The sequence below is a fragment of the Trichechus manatus genome, unplaced genomic scaffold (genome assembly GCF_000243295.1).
Source record: "Trichechus manatus latirostris isolate Lorelei unplaced genomic scaffold, TriManLat1.0 scaffold00085, whole genome shotgun sequence".
NCBI lineage: Eukaryota > Metazoa > Chordata > Mammalia > Sirenia > Trichechidae > Trichechus > Trichechus manatus.
Genome location: NW_004444021.1, coordinates 9,078,611 through 9,105,196, shown reverse-complemented (window position 1 = coordinate 9,105,196; position 26,586 = coordinate 9,078,611). Strand labels below are relative to the sequence as shown.

Here is a 26,586-nt window from a genome sequence, read left to right as displayed (position 1 = left end):
TACTCGTGAAGACTGTGCTTCTTAGCTCAAGTAGACACATAAGACTAAATGGGCAGCTCCTGTCCAGAGGCGAGATGAGAAGGCAGAGAGGATCAGGAGCTGGTTGAATGGACTCGGGCTATCTGGGGTCAAAAGAAGGAGTGTGCTGTCACAGTATAGGGAGAGCAACAAGGGTCACATAACAACGTATGTATAAATTTTTGTATAGAGACTAACTTGAATTGTGAACTTTCACTTAAAGCACAACAATAAAAAAAAAAAAAGGTGATTTTTGAGCCTATACTTGAGATACTTCCTCAACCTCAATTTTTAATCTGTTCCAATGTCTAATCATTTTATTTTCCTGCTTAAGTAGCTAACAAAACTCTGTCTTAATGCAATTTAGGCCTATTTCCTCCATTTGTGAAACAGGATATGTTCAAAGATGGCTTGGAAGTATGTCTCTCATCTCTTAGACACAGTGGAAAAGATCTGTTACCTGGTAAGCTTCATGTTAGGCTAGCACTAAAAATATCTACCAACCACACTGGATAAAACATCCTACAAAAAGTAATACATAACCATGTGTGTACTAAACATAAAACAGAAATACATCTAAGTGCACAGAAGTAATACAGTCTTGCAAAGAAGAATCCAAATGCATTACACTGGAGACGAGGAGGAGGGCAGATTACATTCAGCCACCAGAGTGAAAGTTTGTATGATCTTCCTTGGTGAGATAATCCAATTCTTTGAGACCTTCGGATAAAACTGAGAATACTGCCAGAGAGATGAAGGATTCCAATATTTGCCCCAGTACACCTTTCAATAAGCCCTTCCATCACCAATCTTCCTTGGAGTAGTAGTCTTGTTACTCATACTTGAAAGACATATTCTGGCATTAGGGTCAGTATACGAACTGTTCTTGCTTCCTGGAATGCTCTTCCTCAGATACCTCACTTCCGACTGCCTTCAAGTCTTTTCCCAATTTCACCATCCCAGCAGGCCTAATGAACCACCCTACGAAAAATTACAACCTATGCCCCTCCACACACCCTTACATTCTCATCCACATGATACAATATTTTTTTATTTTCTATAGTACTTACCACTTTATAACACACTATGAAATTTATTATTTATTATGTTTTTGTCTATCTGATAGAACATAAGCCCCAAGAGGAAAGAAATTTTGTGGTGTTTTCATTCACTGATGTATCCTAAGGGCGCAGACCAGTGCCTGGCACATAGTAGGCAGGCCTTCAATAAATATTTTAATAAGATTAATTAAAAGGATATCATTTCATGAATCAAATCACAGAAAATAATTCCATCACACACACTGCATTAGGATTACCCAAAATAGTCACTGAGCCTTAACCTGAAATATAAAAGAACCAATGGATATTTTGTAATTGCAAAACTGGCAAGTTTAAATTTCATAAGAAAGGGAACATGAATCAGACTATTAAATATTTTCCAATCTTCTCAGTTCCCTCATTATTCAAAGATAGGATGACGAAAAGAAAAATCAAGAATCTCCAGTACCAGTGAAAACATACTGCAGAGAATAGGCGCTATAAAAAGATATGATTAATAGCCCAAAATTAACTAAAATACCCAATGCACAAGGGCCAGAAGGTGCATGAGCAAATGTAGCTGTTTCTCTTAAAAACTGAAATGGAAGCACTAAAACTGACCCAATGGCCCTAAGGAGATGAGATGTTCTACGAACACTCTCAGCACATATACATACACACTGTAAAACAGCAGGAGTAGTATTAGCATCAGAACCTAACTTCAGGGAGGATAATGAGAATCAAGATGAGCCCAAAGCTGATTCCCATGAGCTGGAGGTCAGACATACCTCCACTCTCCAATCTTTTTACCAATTCTGACACCAGGCATCCTCTCCACAGCACTCTCTACTTCTCTGCTGTATTCAATAATCTACTGCAATGCCACACAGAACTCAAAGACTGTGCTTACAGTTAAGTGGTTTACTAAGGAAGTAACGGTACAACTCAGGATCAGGATCAACAGGTTACAACTCAGGATCAGGATCAGGATCAGGATCAGGAAGCATGCAGGAAAAGTCTCCCTTCTTCAGTGCAGAACGGCTCTCTCAGCTCCTCTCAGTCATGAAGGCCTCCTCCTGGCCCTGCTATCTGTCACCGCTGGGCCCCTTCTAAGCCTATCACTGTCAGCTTTGCCACTGGACCATTTCTGGACCTCTCGCTGTCTTCAGTGTTCTAGTCGCTGACTTGTGTTACAGCTCTTTTAGAAGTTCCTTGCCTCCTCTCTCTCTGCTTCTTCTCTCTTCATTCTGCTTCTTCCTGCGGCTTCTCTTCCTGTTGCTTTCTGTCTGAAAAACTTCTGCGGAGTTGGCTACATATATACACAAACTTCCTATCAATTTCAAGGCATGGCCCTCCCACTAGGGCCATAAACTGACCAACCCCCTCTTGGTAGGCCACAGATACTTCATTTGCATAGTCCACTGATGAATCCCTGCAGGCGCATAGCAATCTCAGGGCAGGCTGCAGCCCAGGACCAGATAAAAAGTATCAAACCCAAGTTGCTTACAGCTTACCCAGGAAATGTCCATCAACCCAGACCAAAGCAACAAATTTTCTAGGGTAGAAAACTAGGGTAAAGGTAACTCCTCAGGGTTTAGGGGAAAAATCTCTCAAGCTGTTTTCCCAAAGAACCAAGGAAAAAGGCCACATAAAGGAACTCATTTCAATACACACACACACACACACACACAACCACACTACCACCTCCAGGAACAATATATCTCTACATTTGAAGGGCTCTTCTCTTCCTGAACACTTTCTGCAGTGAATATATGATGCTAAAATAAAAGCATACGGACTTCTTCTAACGTAATTATTTCTTGAGAAAGAGAAATAACACAAACAACTGACTGTGGAATAACAGATTTTGGAAAGACTGTTGAAAACTATTAGAAAATCAGGAACACATGGCTGACTGATCAAATGTTAAAATATTTAATGAATATGGGAATTTGTTGCAAGAAAATGGAAGTTCTTCCACAGAGCTGAAGGCTACATCCAATGCTGGACCCAGAGTCATCTCAATAAGAAGTTGAGAAACGGAACTTCTGATCACAATTAGTTTACAACAGTACCAAACAAATAGAGCGATAAAAATGAAAGAGCCAGAACAGAAAGGGAAAAAGTGAAAATAATGAAAAGTTTTATTAAATGCTATATTTAAAAAACCACTGAACTGTGGTATATATCTCAATAAAGCTGTCATTAAAAACTATATTGAAAAATCAGTATTATTGGCATAAATATATCTCAAATGCAAGGCAATATTAGCTTTCTCAGACGAGGAAAGGACTGTCTTCTGTAAAATTTTGGGGGCCTTTTCTCCCTCAACTGTCTGTTTCTTTAGATTTTTGCACTTTGAAGCTGGTGTTCTTCCTCAGATTAAACATGTTTTTAAAAAGAAAAACGGAATAAGTTATTTAAATAGAGCATCTTATCCTTTAATCTGGTGGTTATTTAAAAAAAAAAAATCTGAGAAGTTTGTTAAAAATATAGATTCCAACACTCAACCTGGTTTGAGAACCACGAATCCAACGTTTTACCTGGCTGCCTCTCAACTTCTCAGCATCCTGCTTCATCTTCCTTTTCCCATTTCCCAGCTAGGAGCATATGCTTCCCATTCCGAAGTAGCAACGCTGTACTTTTATTTCATTCAATATTAAGAAAACAAATCCCACCTTATGTCTGAGCTAATATTATACAGGAAAAAAGAAACAAAACTAACTTTGTTTGTTAAAACTCCTAGAAAGAATTCAGGGGGGCCAAAGTTGGAACCCAGAAAGTACCAGAGTCCAAACTGTTCTACCCTCCTGAAACACCTGATGTGAACCGCAGCTCTTGCGAGAACAGTGAGAGAAATTCAGTGATTTGTGTACATAAGGAACTGGGTACCAGTTTTTTACGAAGAAATGATAATGATGGGAATTTAAAAAAAAAAGAGCTCGCGTTTATTGAGCTTTCACTATATACTGAGGCCTCAGCTACAAGCTTTACATGTATTACCAACTTCAATCTTCACAACATATGAAAAGTGTACTTCTCTTACTCCCATTTTATTGGTATTAAAACTGAGGACTAGAAATGTTAAGTGCTTGCTAAATTCACACAGTTAGCTAGTGGCAGAGGTGGGTTTTGAATCCAAGAAGTCTAATTACAGGTCCTGTAACTCCTAATTACCATCCTACAGTGCTTTTTAAGAAGAAAACTATATTGGGACATGTTTTACTAAAAATAAAGATTTATTAAGAAACTATAGCAGATTCAGTAGTAATAAAGTAAAATACAAAGACTCATGAAGAAAGGCATTGATATGGATAACACCAAAAAAAATTCTTTTAATCTGTTATAATAAAAGATACCATGAAAAGATAAGCCACAACTAAAAAAAAAAGGTATTTGCAACACAAATAACCAATAACAGAAAAGAATCCAGAATTTATTTAAAATGCCTACAGATCAGTAAGAAAGACAAATATGCCACAGAAAAATAGCGTAAGTATATAAATAGGCCATTCAGAGGGGAAACTATCCATCACCAAAAGTGCTCCACCACATCAGTCATCAGGGAAATGGAAAGTAAAATGAAGTACCATTTCAAACCCATAACCCTGGTAGAAATTAAAGTCTTATGATTCCAAATGATGAGCAAGATGGAGATATAGAGAAATTCTCACACACAGCTGTTGTTGTAAGGTGCCGTCGAAATGATCTCGACTCACAGAGACCCCATGTGACAGAAAAGAACTGCTCCACAGGGTTCTCTTGGCTGTAATCTTTACAGAAGCAGATCGTCAGGTTCTTCTCCAGTGGAGCCGCTGGTGAGTTCGAACCACCAACCTTCCGGTTACCAGGCGAACACTTAACCATTTGGGCCATCAAGGTTCCTTCATGCACTGCTAGTACAGTATAAACTGGTACATCACTATGGCAAGTGATTTGGCCAATAGCTAGACAAATTGGGAATGTACATACCCATGTAATCAATTTCACTTCTAAGTATATGCCCTACAAAAACTCTTGCATTGCTTATAACAGCAAAAAATTGGAAACAATCTCTAACAGGGAATGGACAAATGATGGCAGATTTATAAAACAGAAACCCAGATAATGGTAAAACAGAATAAACTCAATTCTTTTACCTGTATCAGCGTAAGACATCATAAACAATGTTGAGGGGTGGTCAAAGGATATATGATACCAAATATGTACGTATAAAAAAATACACAAAACGGTACTATATATTCTTTTTGGAAAAATATTTAAGTAGTAAAAGTATGAAAAAAAGCCAGGGAAGATACACACCAATTGCAAGATAACGATTTCCTCTGGGAAGGGAGAGTAAATGGAAGGGAAGGAGGGCATCAACAGAATCTGTAATGTTTATTTCTTTAAAAAAAGAAAAACTACTTAACGTTTTTAATTCTGGGTGGTGAGTTCCCGGGTGTCTGTCACATTACTCTATCTACTTTTCTGTATGTATGAACTGTTTCAAAATGTAAACTTTTTTAAATTAAAAAAAATAACAAAAATTGTCCTAAAGAAATTTTTATGAGCCATAAGTTTTTGTTTCTTGTAGTTTTTGTAGTTTCTGTGGTAATTCTACGGTTGTGTTACTCTTTCCTTAGCTATTACATGGTATCAATAAAATAGACCATATGAGGGCACTTGTGAAAACTGGTTACTAGTTCACAACCATTAGGATGACAATAATCAAAAAGACACGTGTTGGTAAGGAAGTGGAAAAACTGTACCCTCATATACTGCTGTTAAAGAGCCCTGGTGGTGCAGTGGTTAAAGTGCTCAATTGCCAACAAAAACGTCAGAGGTTTGAAACCACCAGCGGCTCCACGGGAGAAAGATGTGCCAGTGTGCTTCTGCAGAGATTTACAGCGTTGGAAACCCTATAAGGTTGCTATGAGTCGGAATCAACTCCACGGCATTTGGTTTGGTTTGGTTTTTCATACTGCTGTTGGGGATGTAAAATGATGCAGTTGCTTTGGAAAACAGTTTGGAAGTTCCTCAAAATGTTAAACAGAGTTACTACATGACCCAGCAATTCCACTCCTATATATATACCCAAGAGAAATAAAAATATATGTCCATATAAAAACTTGTAAGCAAATATTCTTAACAGTATTATTTGAAACAATGAAAAAGTGGAAACAAACGTCCATCAAGACAAATGGATAAATGATGAAATATTAATATGCAATAAAAAGGAATGAAATACTGATACATGTACAACATGGATACTAGGTGAAAGAAGTCAGACATAAAAAGCCATATATTGTATGATTCCATTTAAATGAAGTGTCCAGAATAGACAAATACATAGAGACAGAAAGTAGATTTAGTGGTAAAAGTGCCTGAAAAGTCTATTTAAAAAAAAAAATTAGACAAAAAGACATCTGGTTCTTGGCTACAGAAAAATAAAAAATGAGGATGTTGTCTTTAATTAATTCAGAACCATAGTTGGGAAAAACAATCAAGGAAATCTTTGGCTGAATATGCCATATGAATTCATATCCATCTGAAATACTGTATGTCACTCTCCCAGAAGGCATACATCATTGCCTTAAAGAAAATGTGGCTCCAGGCAGCAAACAACAAAGCCTGGTGAATAAAGTCACACACAAAGGTTAAAAAGCTCAGATTTATTTTTGTTGGAAGAGATGGGGCGATAAACTGACATGAATGATTTTGTCACAGTGATTAGAAGGGCCCAGAGACAGCAAGGCAGTTTTATGTGGTACAATGTCAGTATGCCAATCATTGTTCGAGTTCCTGCCACTTTCTCTGGGTGTTATCTCCTTATCACCATGGCCCTGCCTTTCCTAATAAACCCTGCCTCAGATTTGAAGCAAGAGGGACAGATATTTCAGTTCAGATGCAGGGGATCCTCACAGAACCTGGACATTCCGTATTCAGGGTGGCTCTGTTGGGCCGGAAAAATATATTTGGGGGGAGGAGGGGAGAAGGAGGCCAGAGATAAGGCATATACAAACGGATGGGGGTACAACCAGGCCCAGGCTTGTCTGCACCCCATTCCAACAGAAAGATTTGAATAATCAGAGGAAAAAAATACTACAACTGTTGGGAATATGTCAAAAGTACATCAAATCAGTAACACAGATTTATGTCATAGAGCTTTTTTCTGCAACTTGGAGACAGAAAATGAAAACAAAAAACTGACTGTAAATATTTACTAAACACCCTGGTGGCACTGTCATTAAAGTGACTGACTGACAACAGAAGGGTCGGTGGTTTGAAACCACCAGTGGCTCCATGGGAGAAAGATGTGGCAGTCTGGTTCCGTAGAGATTTACAGCCTTGGAAACCCTATAGGGTTGCTGTAAGTTGGAACTGACTCGACGGCAGTGGGTTTTTTTGTTAACCGTGGGTCAGGCACAATACTAAGCACTGGACAAACGATGATGACTTGAATGACAAAGCTTGAGCCTAAGATTAGTCTATCTCATGGGGACACCTTTTACTCACAAACCCAAATTATCAGTGTCCCAACCCACTCACCCCCCAACACACACACACATAAGCATGTACAATTTATGCCAAGTCTATGAGGCAAGTTTTAATTTTAGTTCTTTATCATTCCTTCATACTAAGTATGAATTCTATCCTGTAGGCAATGGATCACTTTCAAAGACTTTAAGAAGTTAGATGCTCAGCAAGCATGGAGGGTGGACTAAGCATATAACTCAGAACTTAAATCCAGGGGGATTATGAGCAATGAGAACTAGGAGAATGCATAGGAGAATACTCTAAGGACAGAGATTATTCCAGTAATAAAGAGAAGAGATACTTCCATCCACATGCAAAAAAGAGAATGAATGAGGGGCCATTTGAGTGGAAATCAAAGGAAAAATAAATAAAAGAAAACCACACAAAATACAGGATTTAAAGGTTAGTAGTAAAACGGAAGTCTTGTTGAACTACCACACATTTTCCACGTTGCAAAATAAGTTAAGTCCAGCAATGTACAACAGGGATGGTTCCCAAAACTGAATGTAAATAACCTTTGAGAGACTTGTTTTTACTTTAGTTGCTAAAAGAAAGAGACACTTGACAGAAATAGAGTGGGGAAAAAATACAAAATAAACTAAGGGTCACAGGGAAAAGAGAACAGAATAAGGCCATGTTCACAGGAAAATAACAAAAGGAGAGAGGCAACAGGAAGAGTGGCAAGCCTGTCCTGGGAGATAAAGAGGAATGAACAGAAAAAAAAGAAATAACTGACCAAGAAAAACCTAACATAACAATAGGAGAGATGAGGGAGTAAGAATGGAATGGGATTTTCTATAAGTCATGGCATCAACAATGTCACCCAGTCAACACTCACTTGTTGAGTACTTGTTAGTACAAGTGCTATATGCTGGGAAGAAGCAAAGATGAAGATGAGGGTTCATGCCTTCATTCTACATTTTTCAATGCAATTAAAATATTTTTTACCTCATCACCCTACAACATCAGCAAGTCATCAGAAGATTTAAGAAATGTCCCAAACAACTATGGTTTCAGGGACCATCTAGGTCAACTGGCATAACAAAGTTTTTTAAGAAAATGTTCTGCATCCCACTTTGGTGAGTGGCATCTGGGGTCTTAAAAGCTAGTGAGCAGCCATCTAAGATGCATCAATTGGTCCCAACCCACCTGGAGTAAAAGAGAATGAAGAGCACCATAGACACAAGGAAAGTATTAGCCCAAGAGACAGAAAGGGCCACATAAACCAGAGACTCCATCAGCCTAAGACAAGAAGAACTAGATGGTGCCCGGCCACCACAATGACCTCCCTGACAGGGATCACAACAGAGAGTCCCTGACGAAGCAGGAGAAAAGTGGGGTGCAAAACTCAAATTCTAGTAAAAAGACCAGACTTAATGGCTTCATTGAGACTGGCGGGATCCCGGAAGACATGGCCCCCAGACTCTCTGTTAGCCTAAAACTAAAACCATTCCCAAGGCCAACTCTTCAAAGATTAGACTGGACTATGGGACATAAAATTATACTCGTGAAGAGTGTGCTTCTTCTTAGCTCAAATAGATACGTGAGACTAAATGGGCAGCTCCGGTCCAGAGGCGAGATGAGAAGACAGAGAGGGTCAGGAGCTGACGGACTGGACACGGGAAATCTGGGGCGGAAAGGAAGAGTGTGCTGTCACAGTATAGGAAGAGCAACTAGGGTCACATAATAATGTACGTATAAATTTTTGTATGAGAGACTAACTTGAATTGTAAACTTTCACTTAAGGCACAACAATTAAAAAAAAAAAAAGTCCCAAACAACTCAGTAATCAATTACTTCAAGTAGATTTTATATTAAGTTGGTTCTGAATTAACAGTACTTTTCCTTCATTTAACTATGAGAGAACATTGTCTGTGGAAGATCATTAACAACCATAAGAGCAGCATGGTAAACTGACCTCTGAAATTAAATTTAATGAGAATTCACAGTACCTTAGCACCAATATCTTTTCTCTCTTTTTACCCTAGAGGATCCTGAGATCCAAATAATGTACTATAACCTATGGTTCTGAAATAGCCTTACCTCAAGTCACTTACCCAGATAAAAATGGTTTCACCTTTGGTGACAGTAATGAACACTTCTTAAATTTTCCCCACCATCTTATCAATCAGCATTGCCCAAGTTTAAAGGCACTTTTATGAGAAAATAAGTTTGCAAAAAGCAATGTAGTATTACAGCTAAACCAGCTGTACAGGGCCATGATATGTGAGAACTATTTTGCAGTCCTGAATCAAAATTTTCATCATCTTTAATAATGATTAAGTTTTTAACAAAATCAATAAAACTTTTCATAAAAAATTATGGTTTAATTATTCAACATAATGGTAAATTTGCAAATGCATCTGTGAAAAACAAAAACTTTTTTTCACATCCTTCTTATTAAGCACTTACCTAAAGTGTATGGAAGGTATACCAAAGTATTACTAACATAACAGTAATATCAAACTCACCTTAAAAATAACCCACCATCTACAGCAAACAAAGCCTAACACAGAAAGTATGCATCTCACTAAGAACAAACTGTCCAAAATCCAACTTACATGGGCTCTTCATTCATTCAACATACATTTATTTAACACACACCATATAACATTCAGGATGAGCATGCTTCTGGAGTCAATGAGGTTGGATGAACCCCTGAAACTACTGCCCTAAGATAATCTTTAAATCTTAAACCAAAATTATCCCCTGAAGTCTTCTTTAAACCAAAAAACAGTTTAGCTTAACTAGTAAAAAATGTCTGCCTTGAGCATTGTACTCTTTTAAGAACTATCTATATAGGATCAAATTGATAATAGCAACTCAAAAGATTAGATAGAAACCTTAAGGGGCAGTGAGTTTCTGTTAATGGAAGAAGAACAACTTGGAAAAGGAGGGTGAGAATGACTGCACAACTTGAAGAATGTAATCAGTGTTACTGAACTGTACATGCAGAAATTGTTGAACTAGTTTACGTTCTGCTGTGTATCTTCTCAACAAAAACTAAATAAATAAAGAGAGAGAGACAGAATGGGAAGAAAAAATATGAACCTGTTGCTCATTTTATACAAATGCTCTGATTTTGCAGAGCATCAAATCCTTTATGAGTTATGAAATCAGTCTTGAACTGGGTCTCATCTCCTGGTACAGGAGAAATACAGTCTCTAGAGTATGAACTGTATAATAAGAAAAATGGTGTCTTAAAGCCCCTTCCCACTATCAGCCTACGGACTGTTAGAAAATACCAACCCCCTAGAAGAGGAAATGGTTTTTCCCTCTAAACCAAACACTTAAAGCTCTTGTTGGGGCAGACGTAGATGAAAATAATCCCCGGTGCTATCAGAGCAAGTCTGGCTAAAAAATACAAGGTTCCCCAGAATTGAGAATCCAGACGTAAATCCATCCACCTATGGTCACCTGATCTTCAACAAGGGCCCAAAGTCCTTCGAATCCGTAAAGGACAGTCTTTTTAACAAATCGTCCTGGCAAAATTGGATGTCCATCTGCAAAAAAGTGAAACAGGACCCATACCTCACACCACACACAAAAACTAATTCAAAATGGATCAAAGACCCAAATATAAAGCCCAAAACTATAGAGTTCATAGAAGAAAAAATAGGATCAAAGCTAGAGGTCCTAATGCATGGTATTAACAGGATACAAACCATAACCAACAACACACAAACTCCAGAACATAAGCTATAACTGGGATCTTCTAAAAATTTAACACTTATGCTCATCAAAAGACTTCACCAAAAAAGTAAGAAGAGAACCTACAGACTGGGAAAAAATTTTTGGACAGTACAAGTCAGACAAAGGTCTAATCTCTAAAATCTACAGGAAAATCCAACACCTCTACAACAAAAAGACAATCTAATTAAAAAATGGGCAAAGGATATAAACAGACATTTCACCAAAGAAGACATTCAGGTGGCTAACAGACGTAAGGGAGTGCTCGCCATTACTAACCATTAGAGAAATGCGTATTAAAACCACAATGAGATACCATCTCACCCAGACATTACTGGCACAAATCAAAAAAAACAGAAAATAACAAATGCTGGAGAGGCTGCAGGGAGAGTGGAACTCTTACGTACTGCTGGTGGGAATGCAAAATGGTACAACCATTTTGGAAGAAGATATAAAGCTTCCTTAAAACACTAGAAACAGAAATACCATATGATCCAGCAATTCCACTCCTAGGAATATATCCTAGAAAAATAAGAACCGTCACACGAATAGACATATGCACACCCATGTTCACTGCAGCACTGTTCACAATAGCAAAAAGATGGAAACAGTCTAGATGCCCATCAACAGATGAAATGGATAAACAAACTATGGTACATACACACAATGGAATACTATGTAATGATAAAGAACAATGATGAATCTGTGAAGCATTTCACAACATGGATAAATCTGGAGGGCATTACACTGAGTGAGATAAATCAGTCACAGAAGGACAAATATTGTATAAGACCACTACCATAAAAACTCATGAAAAGGTTTACACACAAAAAGAAACAATCTTTGATAGTTACGAGGGACAGGAGGGGTGGGTATGGAAAAACACTAAATAGACAACAGATAAGTGGTAATTTTGGTGAAGGGTAAGACAGTACACAATACTGGGGAAGCCAGCACAACTTGTCCAAGGCAAGGTCATAGAAGCTCCACAGACAACATCCAAACTCCCTGAGGGACCAAATTACTAGGCTGAGGACTGTGGGGACCATGGTCTCCAGGAACAGTGAGCTCAACTGGCATAACATAGTTTATAAAGAAAATGTTCTGCGTTCTACTTTGGTGAGAAGCGTCTGGGGTCTTAAAAGTTTGTGAGCAGCCATCTAAGATACTCCACTGATAGCACCTAGTCTGAAGCAAGGAAGAATGAAGAAAATCAAAGACACAAGGGAAAGATTAATCCAAATGACTAATGGACCACAAGTACTACATCCTGCACCAGACCAAGTCTACCACAACGAGATGGTGCTCAGCTACCACCACCAACTGTTCTGACAAGGATCACAACAGAGGGTCCCGGACAGAGCTGGAGAAAAATGTAGAACAAAATTTTAACCAACAACAACAAAAAAGACTAGACTTACTGATCTGACAGAGACTGGAGAAACCCTGAGAGTATGACCCCTGAACACCCTCTTAGCTCAGTAACCAAGTTACTCCTGAGGTTCACCCTTCAGCCAAAGATTAGACAGGCCCATAAAACAAAACAAGACTAAAGGGGCACACCAGCCCAGGGGCAAGGACGAGAAGGCAGGAGGGGACAGGAAAGCTGGTAATAGAGAACCCAAGGTCGAAAAGGGGAGAGTGTTGACATTTCGTGGGGTTGGCAACCAATGTCACAAAACAGTACGTGTACTAATTGTTTAATGAGAAGCTAGTTTGTTCTGTAAACCTTCACCTAAAGTACAATAAAAAAAAAAAAAAGTTTAAAAAAATATAAGTTTCCCTTTAACATTAAACTCAAGACCTAGATCAAGAATGGAGCCAATCATTCTTGGCTGGCTGGTGCTTCAGATCCTTTCAGGTGTCTCTCTCTAGGTAAGCTAGCAGAATACTGGACTGATCTGCACCATGGACTTAGTCCCTTCTCTCTCCATCTGACCTCTGATTTCCTTGAGTCTCACCTTCCACCACCTCTCTACCATGGCCTACTCCTGCCCATTTTTTGATGATTCTTAATCAAACAACTCAATCAATCAAACTCAATCAGTCAACTGTCTGCCCTGCCTTGCCCCAGCCTACCTTAGATTAATACCACTAAACTACGCATAGCCTTGAATGCCACTTAGGCTTGCTCAGAACCCATAGCTGGGTTCCTGGCCAGACTCCTGACAGGCTGTTCAAAAGGCATTAAAAATCCACTAGTGAATCCAAGAAGATCTGCAGAACCAGTTTCTGTGAAGCAGCTCCTCCTGAAGTATCTTACTGTCTAAACCAAAGAGATAGAAACAACGTAGAGAAACGCTAAAGCTATGATCAGGAGTAACAAACGGTGTGCAAAAGCCTGCCTCCAACATTCTGACCTCACTTGTGAAGGAAATGAAGGCAATTTATCCCAAACAAGCCTACTTAAAAGGCAAAACTTAGAAGAAAAAGAAAAATCAGAACAGAAATTGACCAACTAAAGGTAAATGCTAGAGATACGATGCTGTGCCATGTAGACCATGGTTTAAGAAACCTGTCCACCAGGAGTTCTGCCTCGGGTAGAAAATTTTAAAACCACTTGCAAAATATGAGCTCTAGAGACCTATGTCCAGTAAAGCATCCTTGATTTCCCATCTTCAAAGCGTCATCTAATGTTCTTTACTTGGGACAAAAAAATGCAACGAAGGGTAAAGACTGCCAAGTTCTAAAATCCCCTGGCACAAAATTAATTTTTAAAAAGGAGAATAAAAATGTTGATTTGCCCTTGCTGATACACATGAAAAAGCTCCTCAACACAAACAACAAACACACTGAGGGGGAAGAAAAGGACTAAGTTATTTATTCCTTCTCTTTCCTGTCAGAACTGATGATATTTCTGGACATGGCACAGCATTTTTAATTTTATTTCTAAAATCAAGTTACACATAATAGTCAGTCCTGGAGAAAACCAAACAGATTCTATCTTAAAAGGAATTCAAATGATGAAATCAGAAGCAAAGAACAGCTAGAAGTCAAAATCTTTTTTTTAACTGAAGTATTTATATTTTTAAAACTACAGCATGCTGAACTCTATTTCAATTATGTGTAATTACAACCATTAAAAGGGGTTAAAAATTAAATATTTAAAGAGTAACATTTATTCATGTATTCATTCATTTATACCCTACCTTGTTCCAAAAAGGTTTTCAGACAGCTTATATGGATACTTACAAACTATAGTATAATTTTTAAGTAGATGAAGAAATTGGGAGGAAGGAAAAATTCATTTCTCCAATAAATAATCATTAAGCATCTACCTTTACATGTGTCAGACACTGTTCCAGGCAGTATAAACGTGTGTTCAACAAACAGACAAGATCACTATTCTCGTATAGTCTATATTCTAGTGGAGGAATACAGGGGTAAAGACAATAAAAAAGTGAATCATTAAAAATAATGCAAAATGCTAACAAGCCAGGAAAACAATAAAATAGAGCAATGCAATAAGCAGTGATCGGTGGGACTACTTTTAAAAAGTTGTCAGAGGAAACCTCTCATACATTACTTTTAACCTGAGTATTTATTTTAATCGAAGTCTAACATATACATGAAAATGTGAATAAATTATGACAATCTAGCTTGATAAATTATCACGGGTCAAGAAATATTTGAGATAACTTCTGAGCTGAAATGAGGATGATGAAAAGGAGCAAGATGATGAGCTAGGAATGAAGTTCCTATGAAAGCACATGCTCTGACTTCCACTTTGGGGGAGAGAGAATAACTTGCCTCTAAGCTTTAGGCATACAACTCAAAGAAGGAAACACAGTCGGTTACAGGACAAATCTCTTCCATTGGTCCTGACGAGAGGCAATATATAATGTCCTCCAAGACTTCGGCTAATACTATAACTTGTTTCTTAGGAATATTTCTTACAATGTCCTTCAAAGTATCCTTTAGAAAAAGCCTGGTAGGTGATTGAAGGGGAAGGGAAAGTGATTGAGAAAACTGATACCAATTCAGATACCAAACCTCTGGTAACTCACAGAATTCTGAGAGAGACTTAAAAATACACAGAACCAAGGACCTCAACCCTGGGTGCAAATCAGTGTCTGCTGGGGCATTTTTTAAACTACCCCCACCCCAGACCAATTAAACCAGAATCAAGGGAGGTGAGGCCTGGGCATATAAGGAGAAATAAATGACAATTATCCATAAATCAAGTGAATTTCTGGCAGATTAAACTCCAACAAGTACTCAGAATACAGATATTCTTGGTTGACATTTAGATGTAGACTCAGATTTTGCTATATGTTTAAAAGAATATCCAAGGTAGAGGTAGAAATTATATCCATTTCTAAAAATGAAGACCTCTAACAATGAATGAAGTCATTCAGAAGCCCTGGACAAGGCCAAGAGTTTCTTAAAGAGATAATTTTAGTTACGTTCCAACTCAGAGACAGATATACAACCACAGATTAAATAAGCAGCAAAGATCCCAAAAGGATTATTTTATGCGAATTTTCAACATTTACTTTGAGAAGTCTTTTCCCAATTCTACCACTTACTAGCTGTATCACTTTGGATATGTTAATTAGCTTCTTTAAGCCTCAGTTTCCTCATCTTTAAAATGGCATCTCCCTCGTAATGAGAGAGAATGCATGTAAATCACTCAACAGACTGCCTGAACCATAGTAGATGCTCAATAAATATTAATTCTTGTTTTTCAACTCTTTCCCCAACATTTTCCTTCTGGTAGTTTATTACCACAGTAAACACATCCAACTAGACAGTCACAGAAGCTATCATTTCTGGTTATTATTGCTTCACATATACATTTTACCTGAACGATTTCACACTTGGGACTGTGGAGCTACTTGTTCTATGAGGATACAAAAGACACTTTGTCCTTTTTCTTTTGGAGAAGGAAATATGAATATGGATCCCTGTTTAGCATTTAATATTTCTATTTTTTTCTTCACTATTAATTGACTTAAAAAAGTATTTTAAAGAGTTGCAAGAAATATGTAGCTCCAAAGGGATAGAGGTAAAAATTCTTTGATCCCAGAGTCACTGAATGACTTCTAAAGAAATTGGTCCATTGCCAGTTTAGCACAGTGGTTAAGCACGGAGACAGTGGAGCTGAAATGCCAGGATTCAAATTCCCTGTCAACTACCTACTAAGAGCTCTTTGACTTTGTGCACGACACTTACTTGCCACATGTGATTTTTGTAAGGATACAATGAGTTAATGTACATCAAATATTTAGAAAAGTGTTTGGCACATAAAAAGTAACTACATATTAAATATTTAAGTATGTATTATCATTATAAGTATTATAAATATTTTTCTATTATAGAATACTTATAAGATTTTAAGAAAATACTATTACAAGTACATTATACAAGTAAATACTGCTTATAAGTAAATTATATGTATATAAGTAAACACATAAATAATTAAATTATACACACTTATGTAAGTAAATAAATCATATTTGGAGCCCTGGTAGCACAGTGGTTAGGAGCTATGGCTGCTCATCAAAAGGTAGGTGGTTCGAGTTCACCAGCCGCTCCTTGGAAACACTATGGGGCAGTTGTACTCCGTCCTATAGGATCGCAATGAGTCGGAATCGACTCAATGGCAAGGGTGTTTGGTTTTTTTTTTAAATAAATATTTTAAGTAAATATACTATAAATAAATAGTATTAAGTAAATACTATTACAAGTATTTTTCTCTTTTTCTGATTTTCTTTTTACTCTTCCCTCAAAGACTTGTCCTCTTCTTCTGCACATGCCCCCCCGCCATTTCATAGCATGCTCTTTCTCTTACGAGCTTATCCATGATTCCTAATGATACATGTGACTCCATCTTAGCCCCAGTGGAGCTCTTGAGCACTAATGACCTTAGAGATCCCTGCTCCCAGCATGTCATGAGAAGAAAGCAGGCCTCCCTCCCTCCACGTACTTTTTAGAAGGGCTCTAAATTGTCAAAAATCATATGAGAACACTTGGCAATCTTCTCAATATGAGAAAGCAAAAGTATGAACAGTTTTTAACAACCCGTAAGCTCTTAGAGTCATTCATAGTTTCCCACATGTCAACTATAAAGGAGTGAGTGATGCAAGGCCAGTTACTTTTGTGCACAGCAAAACCATTACACAGAATTTCAAAGATGCCCAAAAGAAATGTATACAAATTGGGATCTCATAGAGTAAAAGCAAAACTTAAAGGAAACTCCTACAATTCTGAATTTCACTTCCTTTTAACTATTTAAATGTAAAAGAAGAAGGTTGGTAGGAGAAAAAAAACGTACCTGAAATGCCAGTAGAACAGAGTTTTGATTGGTGGCACAATTTCATCAATACTGAGCTACTTAGGTTTAACAAATGCACATTAAAAAAAGGATGTTTGTGCTGCCCTTGCAAAATACTTCCAAAGCTGTAATTCCTAGGAGCCCTTCTCGGCCTGGGAAGCAGTACTGCAGACAATTTACCTTCAAGCTGACTCAGTACTCCCAAGTGAAACAGCACAATGTTAAGTACAGCTCATTCATGCTTAAGCACATGTATAAATATAAAAACGGAGCACACCTACTGTTTGCCATCTCGCTGTTTTCCCACTCATTACTGACTATCAAAACTATTATAAACTACAGATCTATGCCCTTGGCATCTGACTGACTCCTTGAGAAGCCACAACACTTTCCAGTGAAAACATAAGCAGGCCATCTCTTCAGTGGCAACAAACACTTCTGACAAAATAATATTCTGCTATTTGTAGGGGAACATAATCACTAGGTACAAACAAACTATTAAAATTTTATGGAGTGACCACACAGTAAGATATTGCATATTTTATTTTCATTCCAGCAAAATAATCCACCAAATCACCTATCTTTGATGCTACAAATCCCCTATCTTGGCTGGCAAAAAATAAAATAAAGGAGTAATCCTTAAGGTGATTATTCTAAAAAAAAAATTAGCAAATACTTGATTATCAGTATCAAATCATCAGTAAGACTTAATAGGTGATATCTTGCCCATATGGGTCTTCAGCTAAAATAAGAGTTTTATCCCTTAATCTGCAAACCTACAATTCATTCAACACAAATGATTTCAAGCCAGAAGACAGACAGACTGAGTATTCTGAATATTATGCCAGAAGACAGACAGACTGAGTATTCTGAACATTCTAGTTCTGAGTGCTATTTTACCAGATTGAAATTACTTCAGACTAGGTAGACACCTTGAGGATAGTTTCCCACGATCAAATATGATTTCATTGACTATCATTTCTAGGACTTTATGGCATAATCATCTTTCAGTAGGGGCCAATCATTCCACTTGGGATAAAAATGAAGTATGCATTCAAGTAATTCACTATGTAGCTAGAATCTTCTGCAATACAGGCTTGTATAAACAATGTTGACTTCATGCCCATCAAATTGCCAGCATTTCCATAGTACCAAAATGAAAATTTATTCCAAAAATGTACGTGTTCTGTTCCCACTTGTGGACAAAAACTGAAACAAGGACACAATAAAAGTTAAATTAAGGTGTTTTATACCATCATAGTTTCTAATGAACTTTCTGAAACATTAAGTAATACCTTGCTGGTTTCCTTACTCTCAGTCAATGGAGCTGATCTTACCAGGTAAAAAGTAATTCCTGTATTAGGTTATATGATTTCTAAGGTCTTTTCCATCTCTAAGACTATGCAATTCTAGTAAATTATGTAAATCAGAATAATTTGTAACTTTACTCCTGGGAATGTACTGCACTCAGGAAATTAGGGCACCATTTTGCACTGAAGTGATATCATAAAATTTCTAAACAGTACTCAAGCAGCCTGAGGGAGTTAATGTTATTTAACAAAGATTCATATAGTGTTTCCTATATGCCCAGCATTGTTCTAAAGTGCTTTGTAAATATGAACTCATTTATATATTTTCAGTAACTAAGTTCTTGTGAAGCTTAATGATTACATTAATTGCCATTTACCAATGAATTAAAGTGAACAATCACATTCACTTACTGTGTGAAATTAAGAGTATTCATTTCCAACAATTAGGATTATCCCACATTAACATGAATCGAGTTAGGTAACTAACTTTCCTTACATAAATCCTTCCATGGCTCCCCACTTCCCTCAGGAGAAAATTCAAATTCCTCAGCAAGTCACGAAGGTATACAGCATCTGCTGCCCACTTTCCTGTTTTGTCTCACCTATCCCTTAAATCCTCACTATCTGGAGTTAACAAAAAAGTGTGCTGACTCCTACATCCCTATATACTTGCCCCTTCTGTTTGATATGGCCTCCACCTTACCTTTAACTTGGACAATTACTATTTATCCTGAATACACAACTCAGACATCACCTCTTCCTAAAAGCCCTCCATGCTTGCCCTCCTGGTTAAGTAGAGGGTCTTCTCTGCTCCCACAGCTCTCTATGACTGCCTCCAGCAAAATACATAAAATGGCAGAGTATAATTGTTCATTCAGTTATCCATTGCCCCACTTATCTGCGAACTCCTTAAGGGCTACAACTAGAACATCATCCTGATTTTATTTCTGAAGTAGAAACGAAGTTACTAAAAACATGTATGGGTATCTAAGATACCATAAATTACATCTATTGAATGACCAAAGAAAGATACCATTAAAAGCTTATGCCCAAAGAAATAGCAAGGTCTGTATAAAATCAACTTAGGTTTTCAGGTCTCAATGACAGCTTTCAGGGAAATTAGAAATATCAAAATGTCAAGAAGAACTCCTTAGTTTCCTAACTGTTGAAAGAGTTCACTTGTGGCAACCAAGTCTTTCCAACTCTAACTGCCAGATTCAGTCTTCATCATCAATGATTTCCAATTGTAGTCTAAGGAGCATGGTAAACGAAGGGCTCTCCAGGTGATCCTAGACATCCAGCCAAAATGTACTGTGTGTACTTGCCTATGTGCCAGGCATTGATATAATTTCTTGTAATAATTATATTGATGACAAGATAGTATCTTTACTCTCATTTCTGACTTGAATTAATAATTCACGCTGTTTAATCTAAACTCTACCAATTCATTCACACTTCACCAAATGTCAATCATTCTTTCTTACTGTAAGGTTTATTGCTGTAGAAAAGAAGATACATGGCTCAAGGTATCTTCCGCCCAATTAGAGGCCTGTGAGCCAAAGCACTGGAGAAACGGTACTTCACATGGGGAGGAAAGAAGGAGAACTGGCTTGTTTTCCAAAAGTGGGTAGTCTTTTACCAAGAGAGAGAAGGACCTAAGGTGCCTGAAGACATTACCCGCATGAGGCAGAGACTCTGAGAGTTTCCAAGTTCAGTCTCGTGCTTTTCTTCTTCTGCATCTCTTCTTCCTTCTGTCTCCCTTCCTCTCCCAGTAAGCCTTTGTGATTTGTTTTAAAGCACTTGACTATATCAGCAAGGAGCCCTGGTGGCACAGGGCTTAAGAGCTCAGCTGCTAACCAAAGGGATGGCAGTTCGAATCCACCAGCCACTCCTTCGAAACCCTATGGGGCAGTTCTACTCTGTCCTGTAGGATCACACTATGAGTTGGAATCGGCTTGACAGCAATGGTATATCAGCAAAATCCAGACTGTGGGAAGCTCTTCAGGACAGAAGACCCCATGTCTTCAAGGAATTAATTGCAAGGAAAAAAACAAAGAAGTGGACAGGCAAAAACTATGTATTAAAAAATACTTGAAAAATAAAACATGCACACAAAAATCAACTAATTGCAATCTGTAGACATTTGGATCCTGATTCAAACAAACATAAATGCATACATACACATACGATATTTATGAGACAACTGGAAATTTGAAAAGACTGGATATTTGATGCTATTAAGGAATCACTCTTAATTTTTTCAGATGGCTAGCACTGTAGTTACATTTTTTTAAAGAATACTTATCTTTTAGAGGTACATACTAAATTTTTTTTGTTAATAAAATTTTATGTCTGGAATTTGCTTCAAAATAAAACAGGAAAGGGAAGAAAGTAGGTAAGATATAGATAAAACAAGATTAGCTATGAGGTGTTAATTGTTGAAGCTGGGGGTTCAACACTATTCTGTCTACTTTTACATGTGTTTGAAATTTTTACAATACAATGCTCATAAGTGCATGTGAAAATATTCCTCTACAGAAACAACCCTAACTTACTGAAAAGTAAGAGAGGGAAACTGTGTTCCTGCTTCTTCAGTTTCACTATGGAAACAAGCCAAAATTGAGAAAGAAAAAAGGTTTTTACCAAACATTAACTCAAATAATAGAACTCTTCATTAAATGTTTGACATATATTAGATTTTCTACTATAATAATGTAACTTTCAAGGGTATTCCTGAAACCCTTTAATGTCCTATCTTATTTTAATAAAATTTTAACAGAATTAAGTAGTTGACTATAAATATAGATTTAAATAATACTTTTCTATTTATACATTTTACATATACAGACAAGTTACTATAACTATTACATCATCAATACACATCCTAAAGTATTAATGAATGGTTACACATATGAAAACGTTCAGCCTGCCTTTCCTTTAGTGAAGTCTACACAAATTTTCAACTACATGAACAAGTCCTATCTTAATATGTACTATAGGAGGATGAATGGCAGGTTGATGTATATAAATACACAAAATATTTACATACCCTCAAAATATTTACTGAAGTTAAAAATAATTTCCAGTCATATTTGGATATGTAGTATTGATCTAAATATTGGTGCAATGGTAAACTTAGATTTTTTTAACCTAATTTCTAAATGTCCAATAAACAACACAGCTCTGATTGTATTAAGAGGGCTGCTACCAAAGACGAAACAGTCTTTCTGGGAGGTAAAGGTAGGTGGGCACATTTCTGGTGTCCGCAAATCAGACTGCGCTAAGAATCTTAACAGTTTAGCTTATTTTCAGGGTATGAGTTTCAACAGAGATGTCTAGTCTTTTTTTTTTCTAAAAATTTCTACAGTACCATCTTGGGTTAAATCGCTTATGAAGTCTTCGAGAATTAAAACAATAATGATGCAAACTTTACCCAAATACCATATTCCCTTTCCCATACGCCTGGCTTTTGCTTGACAGTGACGAGGGGGTCTGCCTCTTTCTTTTTTGTACAGGAAGCGCCATGCATGACTCGCATTAGGATTGCGCTCATTTCGCCAAAGACACCGCGTCTCCGGGGCAACCGAGAACAAACGTGGGGTCGCGGGAGGGCTGGGCCGCGACGCACTGAAGACCACCCACCCACCCCGGCAGCGCCTCTCACCTGCCGACCGCCCGGGTCGACCCGCACCCGCGTGTCGAGCAAGTCGTGCCGAGTTTCGTCCTCGTCGCTGGATCGGGAGATAAGCCGGAGCGGCACGATGCTCTGGCGCTCCAGGAAACGGTTGTCGTTCCTCCTCTCCAGCTCCGTCAACGAGGCGTCTCCTCCAGCCAGGAAGGGGGCAGAAGGAAGTGGGGAGAACAGACAAAAATATCACCCTGGCCCACACTCATCCATCCTGCGGTCCTACGTTTCCCCTACGAAAATCCCACCGTCCCCTCCCTCCAGGAGCTCATCTGGGAAAGACGCAGAGAGAATCAGCCCGGAGAGCCTTGGACCAGTTCATCTCAGAGCATCCAGGATCGGGGCCCAGAAGCAGAGCACCCCTTTCCCCATCCTCCCCCATTCTTCTTCAGAAGAAAAAGAGGCATTTGACCGAAAGCTTCCAATGCATCCGTGCGCCCACACACACATATATTTTTGCTCCACATTTCCCCATCCTTCCAAATAAAAATCTCCCCGCGCACTCAGGAAATAGGGGTGCCCCCTTTTCACTGCGCCTGAGGACTCCAGAAATTCCCGGGAAACGGCCCGTCCCACAGCGACAGATGCGGCGAACTTACCTGCCCGGCCGCAGAGCACCGGGGGACAGGTCCCCAAAGCGCAGAGCAGCAAGAAGAGCACGGACGCAGCCGCCGCCGCCTGCATAGTGCTGCCCGTCAGCCCGCCTCGCCAGAGACGCTCAGTTCCTCATGACCAGGCAGCAGGGTCTGGCTCTGGCGTCCGGCACCCCTTGGCTCGCCTCGGCCGCCACCTCCCAGCCCCGGCCGGTGCTGCAGCCGCCGCAGCGCTGCAGGCTCCACCGAGGCGCTGCTTCAATGCTGCGTTGTGCTCCGCGGGCGCTTCCGCTGGCGGGGGTGCGGCGAGCGAGTGCTGCATTGGGCGGTTGGCTGTAGCTAAGTGGTTTCTAGCGCCTCCCACCTCATCCTTTGGCAAAGGCTCAGGCAAGCGTTGAGCTCTCAGCGGGGAGCGATCTGCCGGTGCACTCGTCCCCCGCGCGGATAGGGGCGCGCGCAGGAGAGTCAGCTGGGAAATGTAGTTCTGTCTCCACGTTGCGCTCCGCTACACGACGACGCGGGCTGTCTCGACCTCGTGACCGCTAGGTCCTCTGTATCCTGCAGACGGGAGGAAGGAGAAAGGCCAAAGAGAGGTCATCGCTAGCCGGCTACCTGGCACCAAGGATTTCCAGCCGCTGCTGATATCAGGAGCCGGAATTCATCCACGTCGTCCGCAAAGAAATATAAGAGTGCTTCCCACAGATTTAGTAATTACTTAAACTATTACGACGGAATCATCCCCTTATGGGTACAGGGTAAGTTAATCATTCCACAAATTATGATTGAAGTCCTACTATGTGCCAGATCGTTGGCCAAGCGCAGGGGACACAACCCTGAACGATGCGATTGTGAAAGGCGCCTGCTCTCAAATACAGTAAACAACGTTTTTTACAATACAGTGTGAAAAGTACTGTTGGATTTTTGGTTAATACCTGGAGGAAGGCCCTCTAATCCAAAACGCAGGAGTTAGGGAGAACCATCTGGAGAAGTTCTTCGCAGAGACTTAAAAGGATGTGTTGGAGTTACTCCGAGTATCCAAGATGTTTTTGTTTTTCTCTAATATCTGCCTTCTCCAAACCTATATTTGAAATTCAGACATGGGGAACTACTTTCTCAGGCTGCTTATTCCATTTTCATCTAACTCCAAATGTAAAAAATTCTTCAGGATAAAACAATATTAAAATAATTATCAACATAACTAACACGTGTATAGTGTTTTACAGTTTTTCAGAGCTCACATATATTGTCATCTGATCCTTAGATCAATAATTTAATAAGTAGTAGTAGTCCTGTTTTAGAGACCAGGAAATTAAGGTTTAGAGCTGTGCCTTTTAAATACTGTAGCCACTAGCCACAGTGACTATTTAAATTTAAATTAATTAAAACAAAAATTGAGTTCCTGGCGCTCCTCTCGGCCCAGGAGAGTGGCCGGGAGGAGGGAGCGCGGGGCTCAGTTTTGGCAGCGTGGGCCACCGGGCCCAGCTCAAGGGCAAACTGTGGTCTCGGGAGCGGGGACCTCCGAGTGTCGCGCGGTAGGGCCTGGCTGCGGTGGAGCCCGGCCGCCGCGGCCGCCGGAAGGTCGACCTCTATTAACTCAACTTCTATTGAAACAATACCGGAATGATATCATACCTTTGGAGAGAGTCACACCCATTTCATGCAGAATCGGCTAGAATAAAGGGCCAAACCTCATTGTCCACCTTCAAGGTTGGAGAAGATCAGCCAGAAGTGAAATCTGAAGTTCTGAAGGAACATATTTTGTGGCATCCTTTTAAAGGGAGACATAAAGACACAGACATTTACTGAGAGGCAAACCCATTGCTGGGCTGATGACTTCCACCTGGATCATAGTACGTTTCTTTCATCATGTTTGGCTGGCAAACATTAACTTCTCTTTACTCCAACATTTCTCTCTGCTTTATCTTAGAATGTCAGAACTTTTGCATGAAAGATTATTCCAAATTATCAAATAAACAATACATGATTTAAAGTAAAAAAAAAAAATTGAGTTCCTTAGTCACAGTAGCCACATTTTAAGTGCTGAGTAGCTACCTCTGCCTAGTAGCTACTGTATAGGACAGTAAAGATAGAGAACATGTCCATCTTTGCAGAAAGTTCTATCAGATAGCAATGGCTTCTAGAATTTAAATGCCCAAGGTCCCGTGGCTAGTCATAAGTAGACTGGGACCTGGATCTCCTGCTTTCAATTCTGAGTTCCACAACATCCCCCTAGTTGAAACCTGTGTTTATGTAACTTCCATCTTGATACGAGTTCTCCTTAGAACATAAAAAGGAATTCATCCCTCTTCCACATGATGCTCTTCAAACGTTTGGGGATATTTTGCTTCTTCCTTGGAGGAAAACCATGTGACATGGTTTCAGGGTCCCTTACCATAATGATGATCTGAGAATACACTCCAGTGTGCCAATATTCAAACTAAACTGTAGTGTCCGAAATTAAGTATAATTTAATGGTTTCAAAGCAGACAGTAGAGATAAACTCTCTTACCCTAAATTCTAGCTCAAGAAGTCATCCTATCATTTTTTTTTTGGTAGGCACACCTCACTAACATTTTCTCAAAATCTTCAAGTAAATGGGACACAATTGTACAATGAATAAGGGGTACCAGATTTCATTAGTACACTTTAGACCTTAAGCCACTGTCTTTGTATTGTAGTGCTGCTATAACAGAAATAACAAAAACAGTGGATGGCTTTAACGAACAGAAATTTATCATCTCACAGTTTAGGAAGCTAGAAGTCCGAATTCAGGGCACCAGTTCTAGAGGAAGGCTTTCACTCACTGTCAACTCTGGGGGAAGGTCATTGTCATCAATTTTACCCTGAGTCTAGGAGTTTCTCAGCACAGGGACCCCAGACCCAAAGTACCCACTCCACTCCTGGCTCTTCTTTTTTGGTGGTAGGAGGTCTCTCTTTCTCTCTGCTCTCTTCTCTCTTTTATATCACAAGAGAGGTTGACTCAAGATACAACCTAATCCTGTAGATTGTGTCCTGCCTCATTAACATAATTGCCTCTAATCCAGCCTCATTAACATCGTAAAACCCAATGCCCCTAAGTCAATTTTGACTCATAGCAACCTATAGGACAGAGTAGAACTGCCCCCATAGGGCTTCCAAGAAACGGCTGGTGAATTTGAACTGGCAACCTTTTGGTAAGCAGCCAAGCTCTTAACCACTGTGCCACCAGGGCTTCACTACCATAGAGGTTAGGATTTACAACACATAGGATAATTACATCAGTTCAAAAACTGGAAGACAACCACCCAATACCAGACATCATAGCCTAACCAAGTGGACACACATTTTTGGGGGACACAATTCAGTCCATAACATAGACTAAGATGGACTGCAAAGAAAGGCCTGGCCATCTACTTCCAAAAATCAGTCAATGAAAATATGGATCACAGTGGTCAGATCCACAACTGAGCGTGGG

At 39.1% G+C, this 26,586-nt stretch overlaps 1 protein-coding gene across 5 annotated transcripts in view; it reads right to left on the bottom strand.

The window, feature by feature from the left end:
• The window catches only part of ADAM22 (ADAM metallopeptidase domain 22), a 228,855-nt gene extending 205,580 nt beyond the window's left edge, over positions 1–23,275 (bottom strand). For all 5 annotated transcript variants that reach the window (XM_023736074.1, XM_023736073.1, XM_023736069.1 and 2 more), the window contains exons 1-2: positions 23,139–23,275; positions 22,519–22,679 (exon numbers count right to left, since the gene is read on the bottom strand). In XM_023736074.1, coding sequence (XP_023591842.1) covers positions 22,519–22,679; positions 23,139–23,223 — 246 coding nt within the window. In that variant the 5' untranslated portion in view covers positions 23,224–23,275. The remainder of the gene's footprint in view (positions 1–22,518; positions 22,680–23,138) is intronic.
• Positions 23,276–26,586: the final 3,311 nt, after the last annotated feature.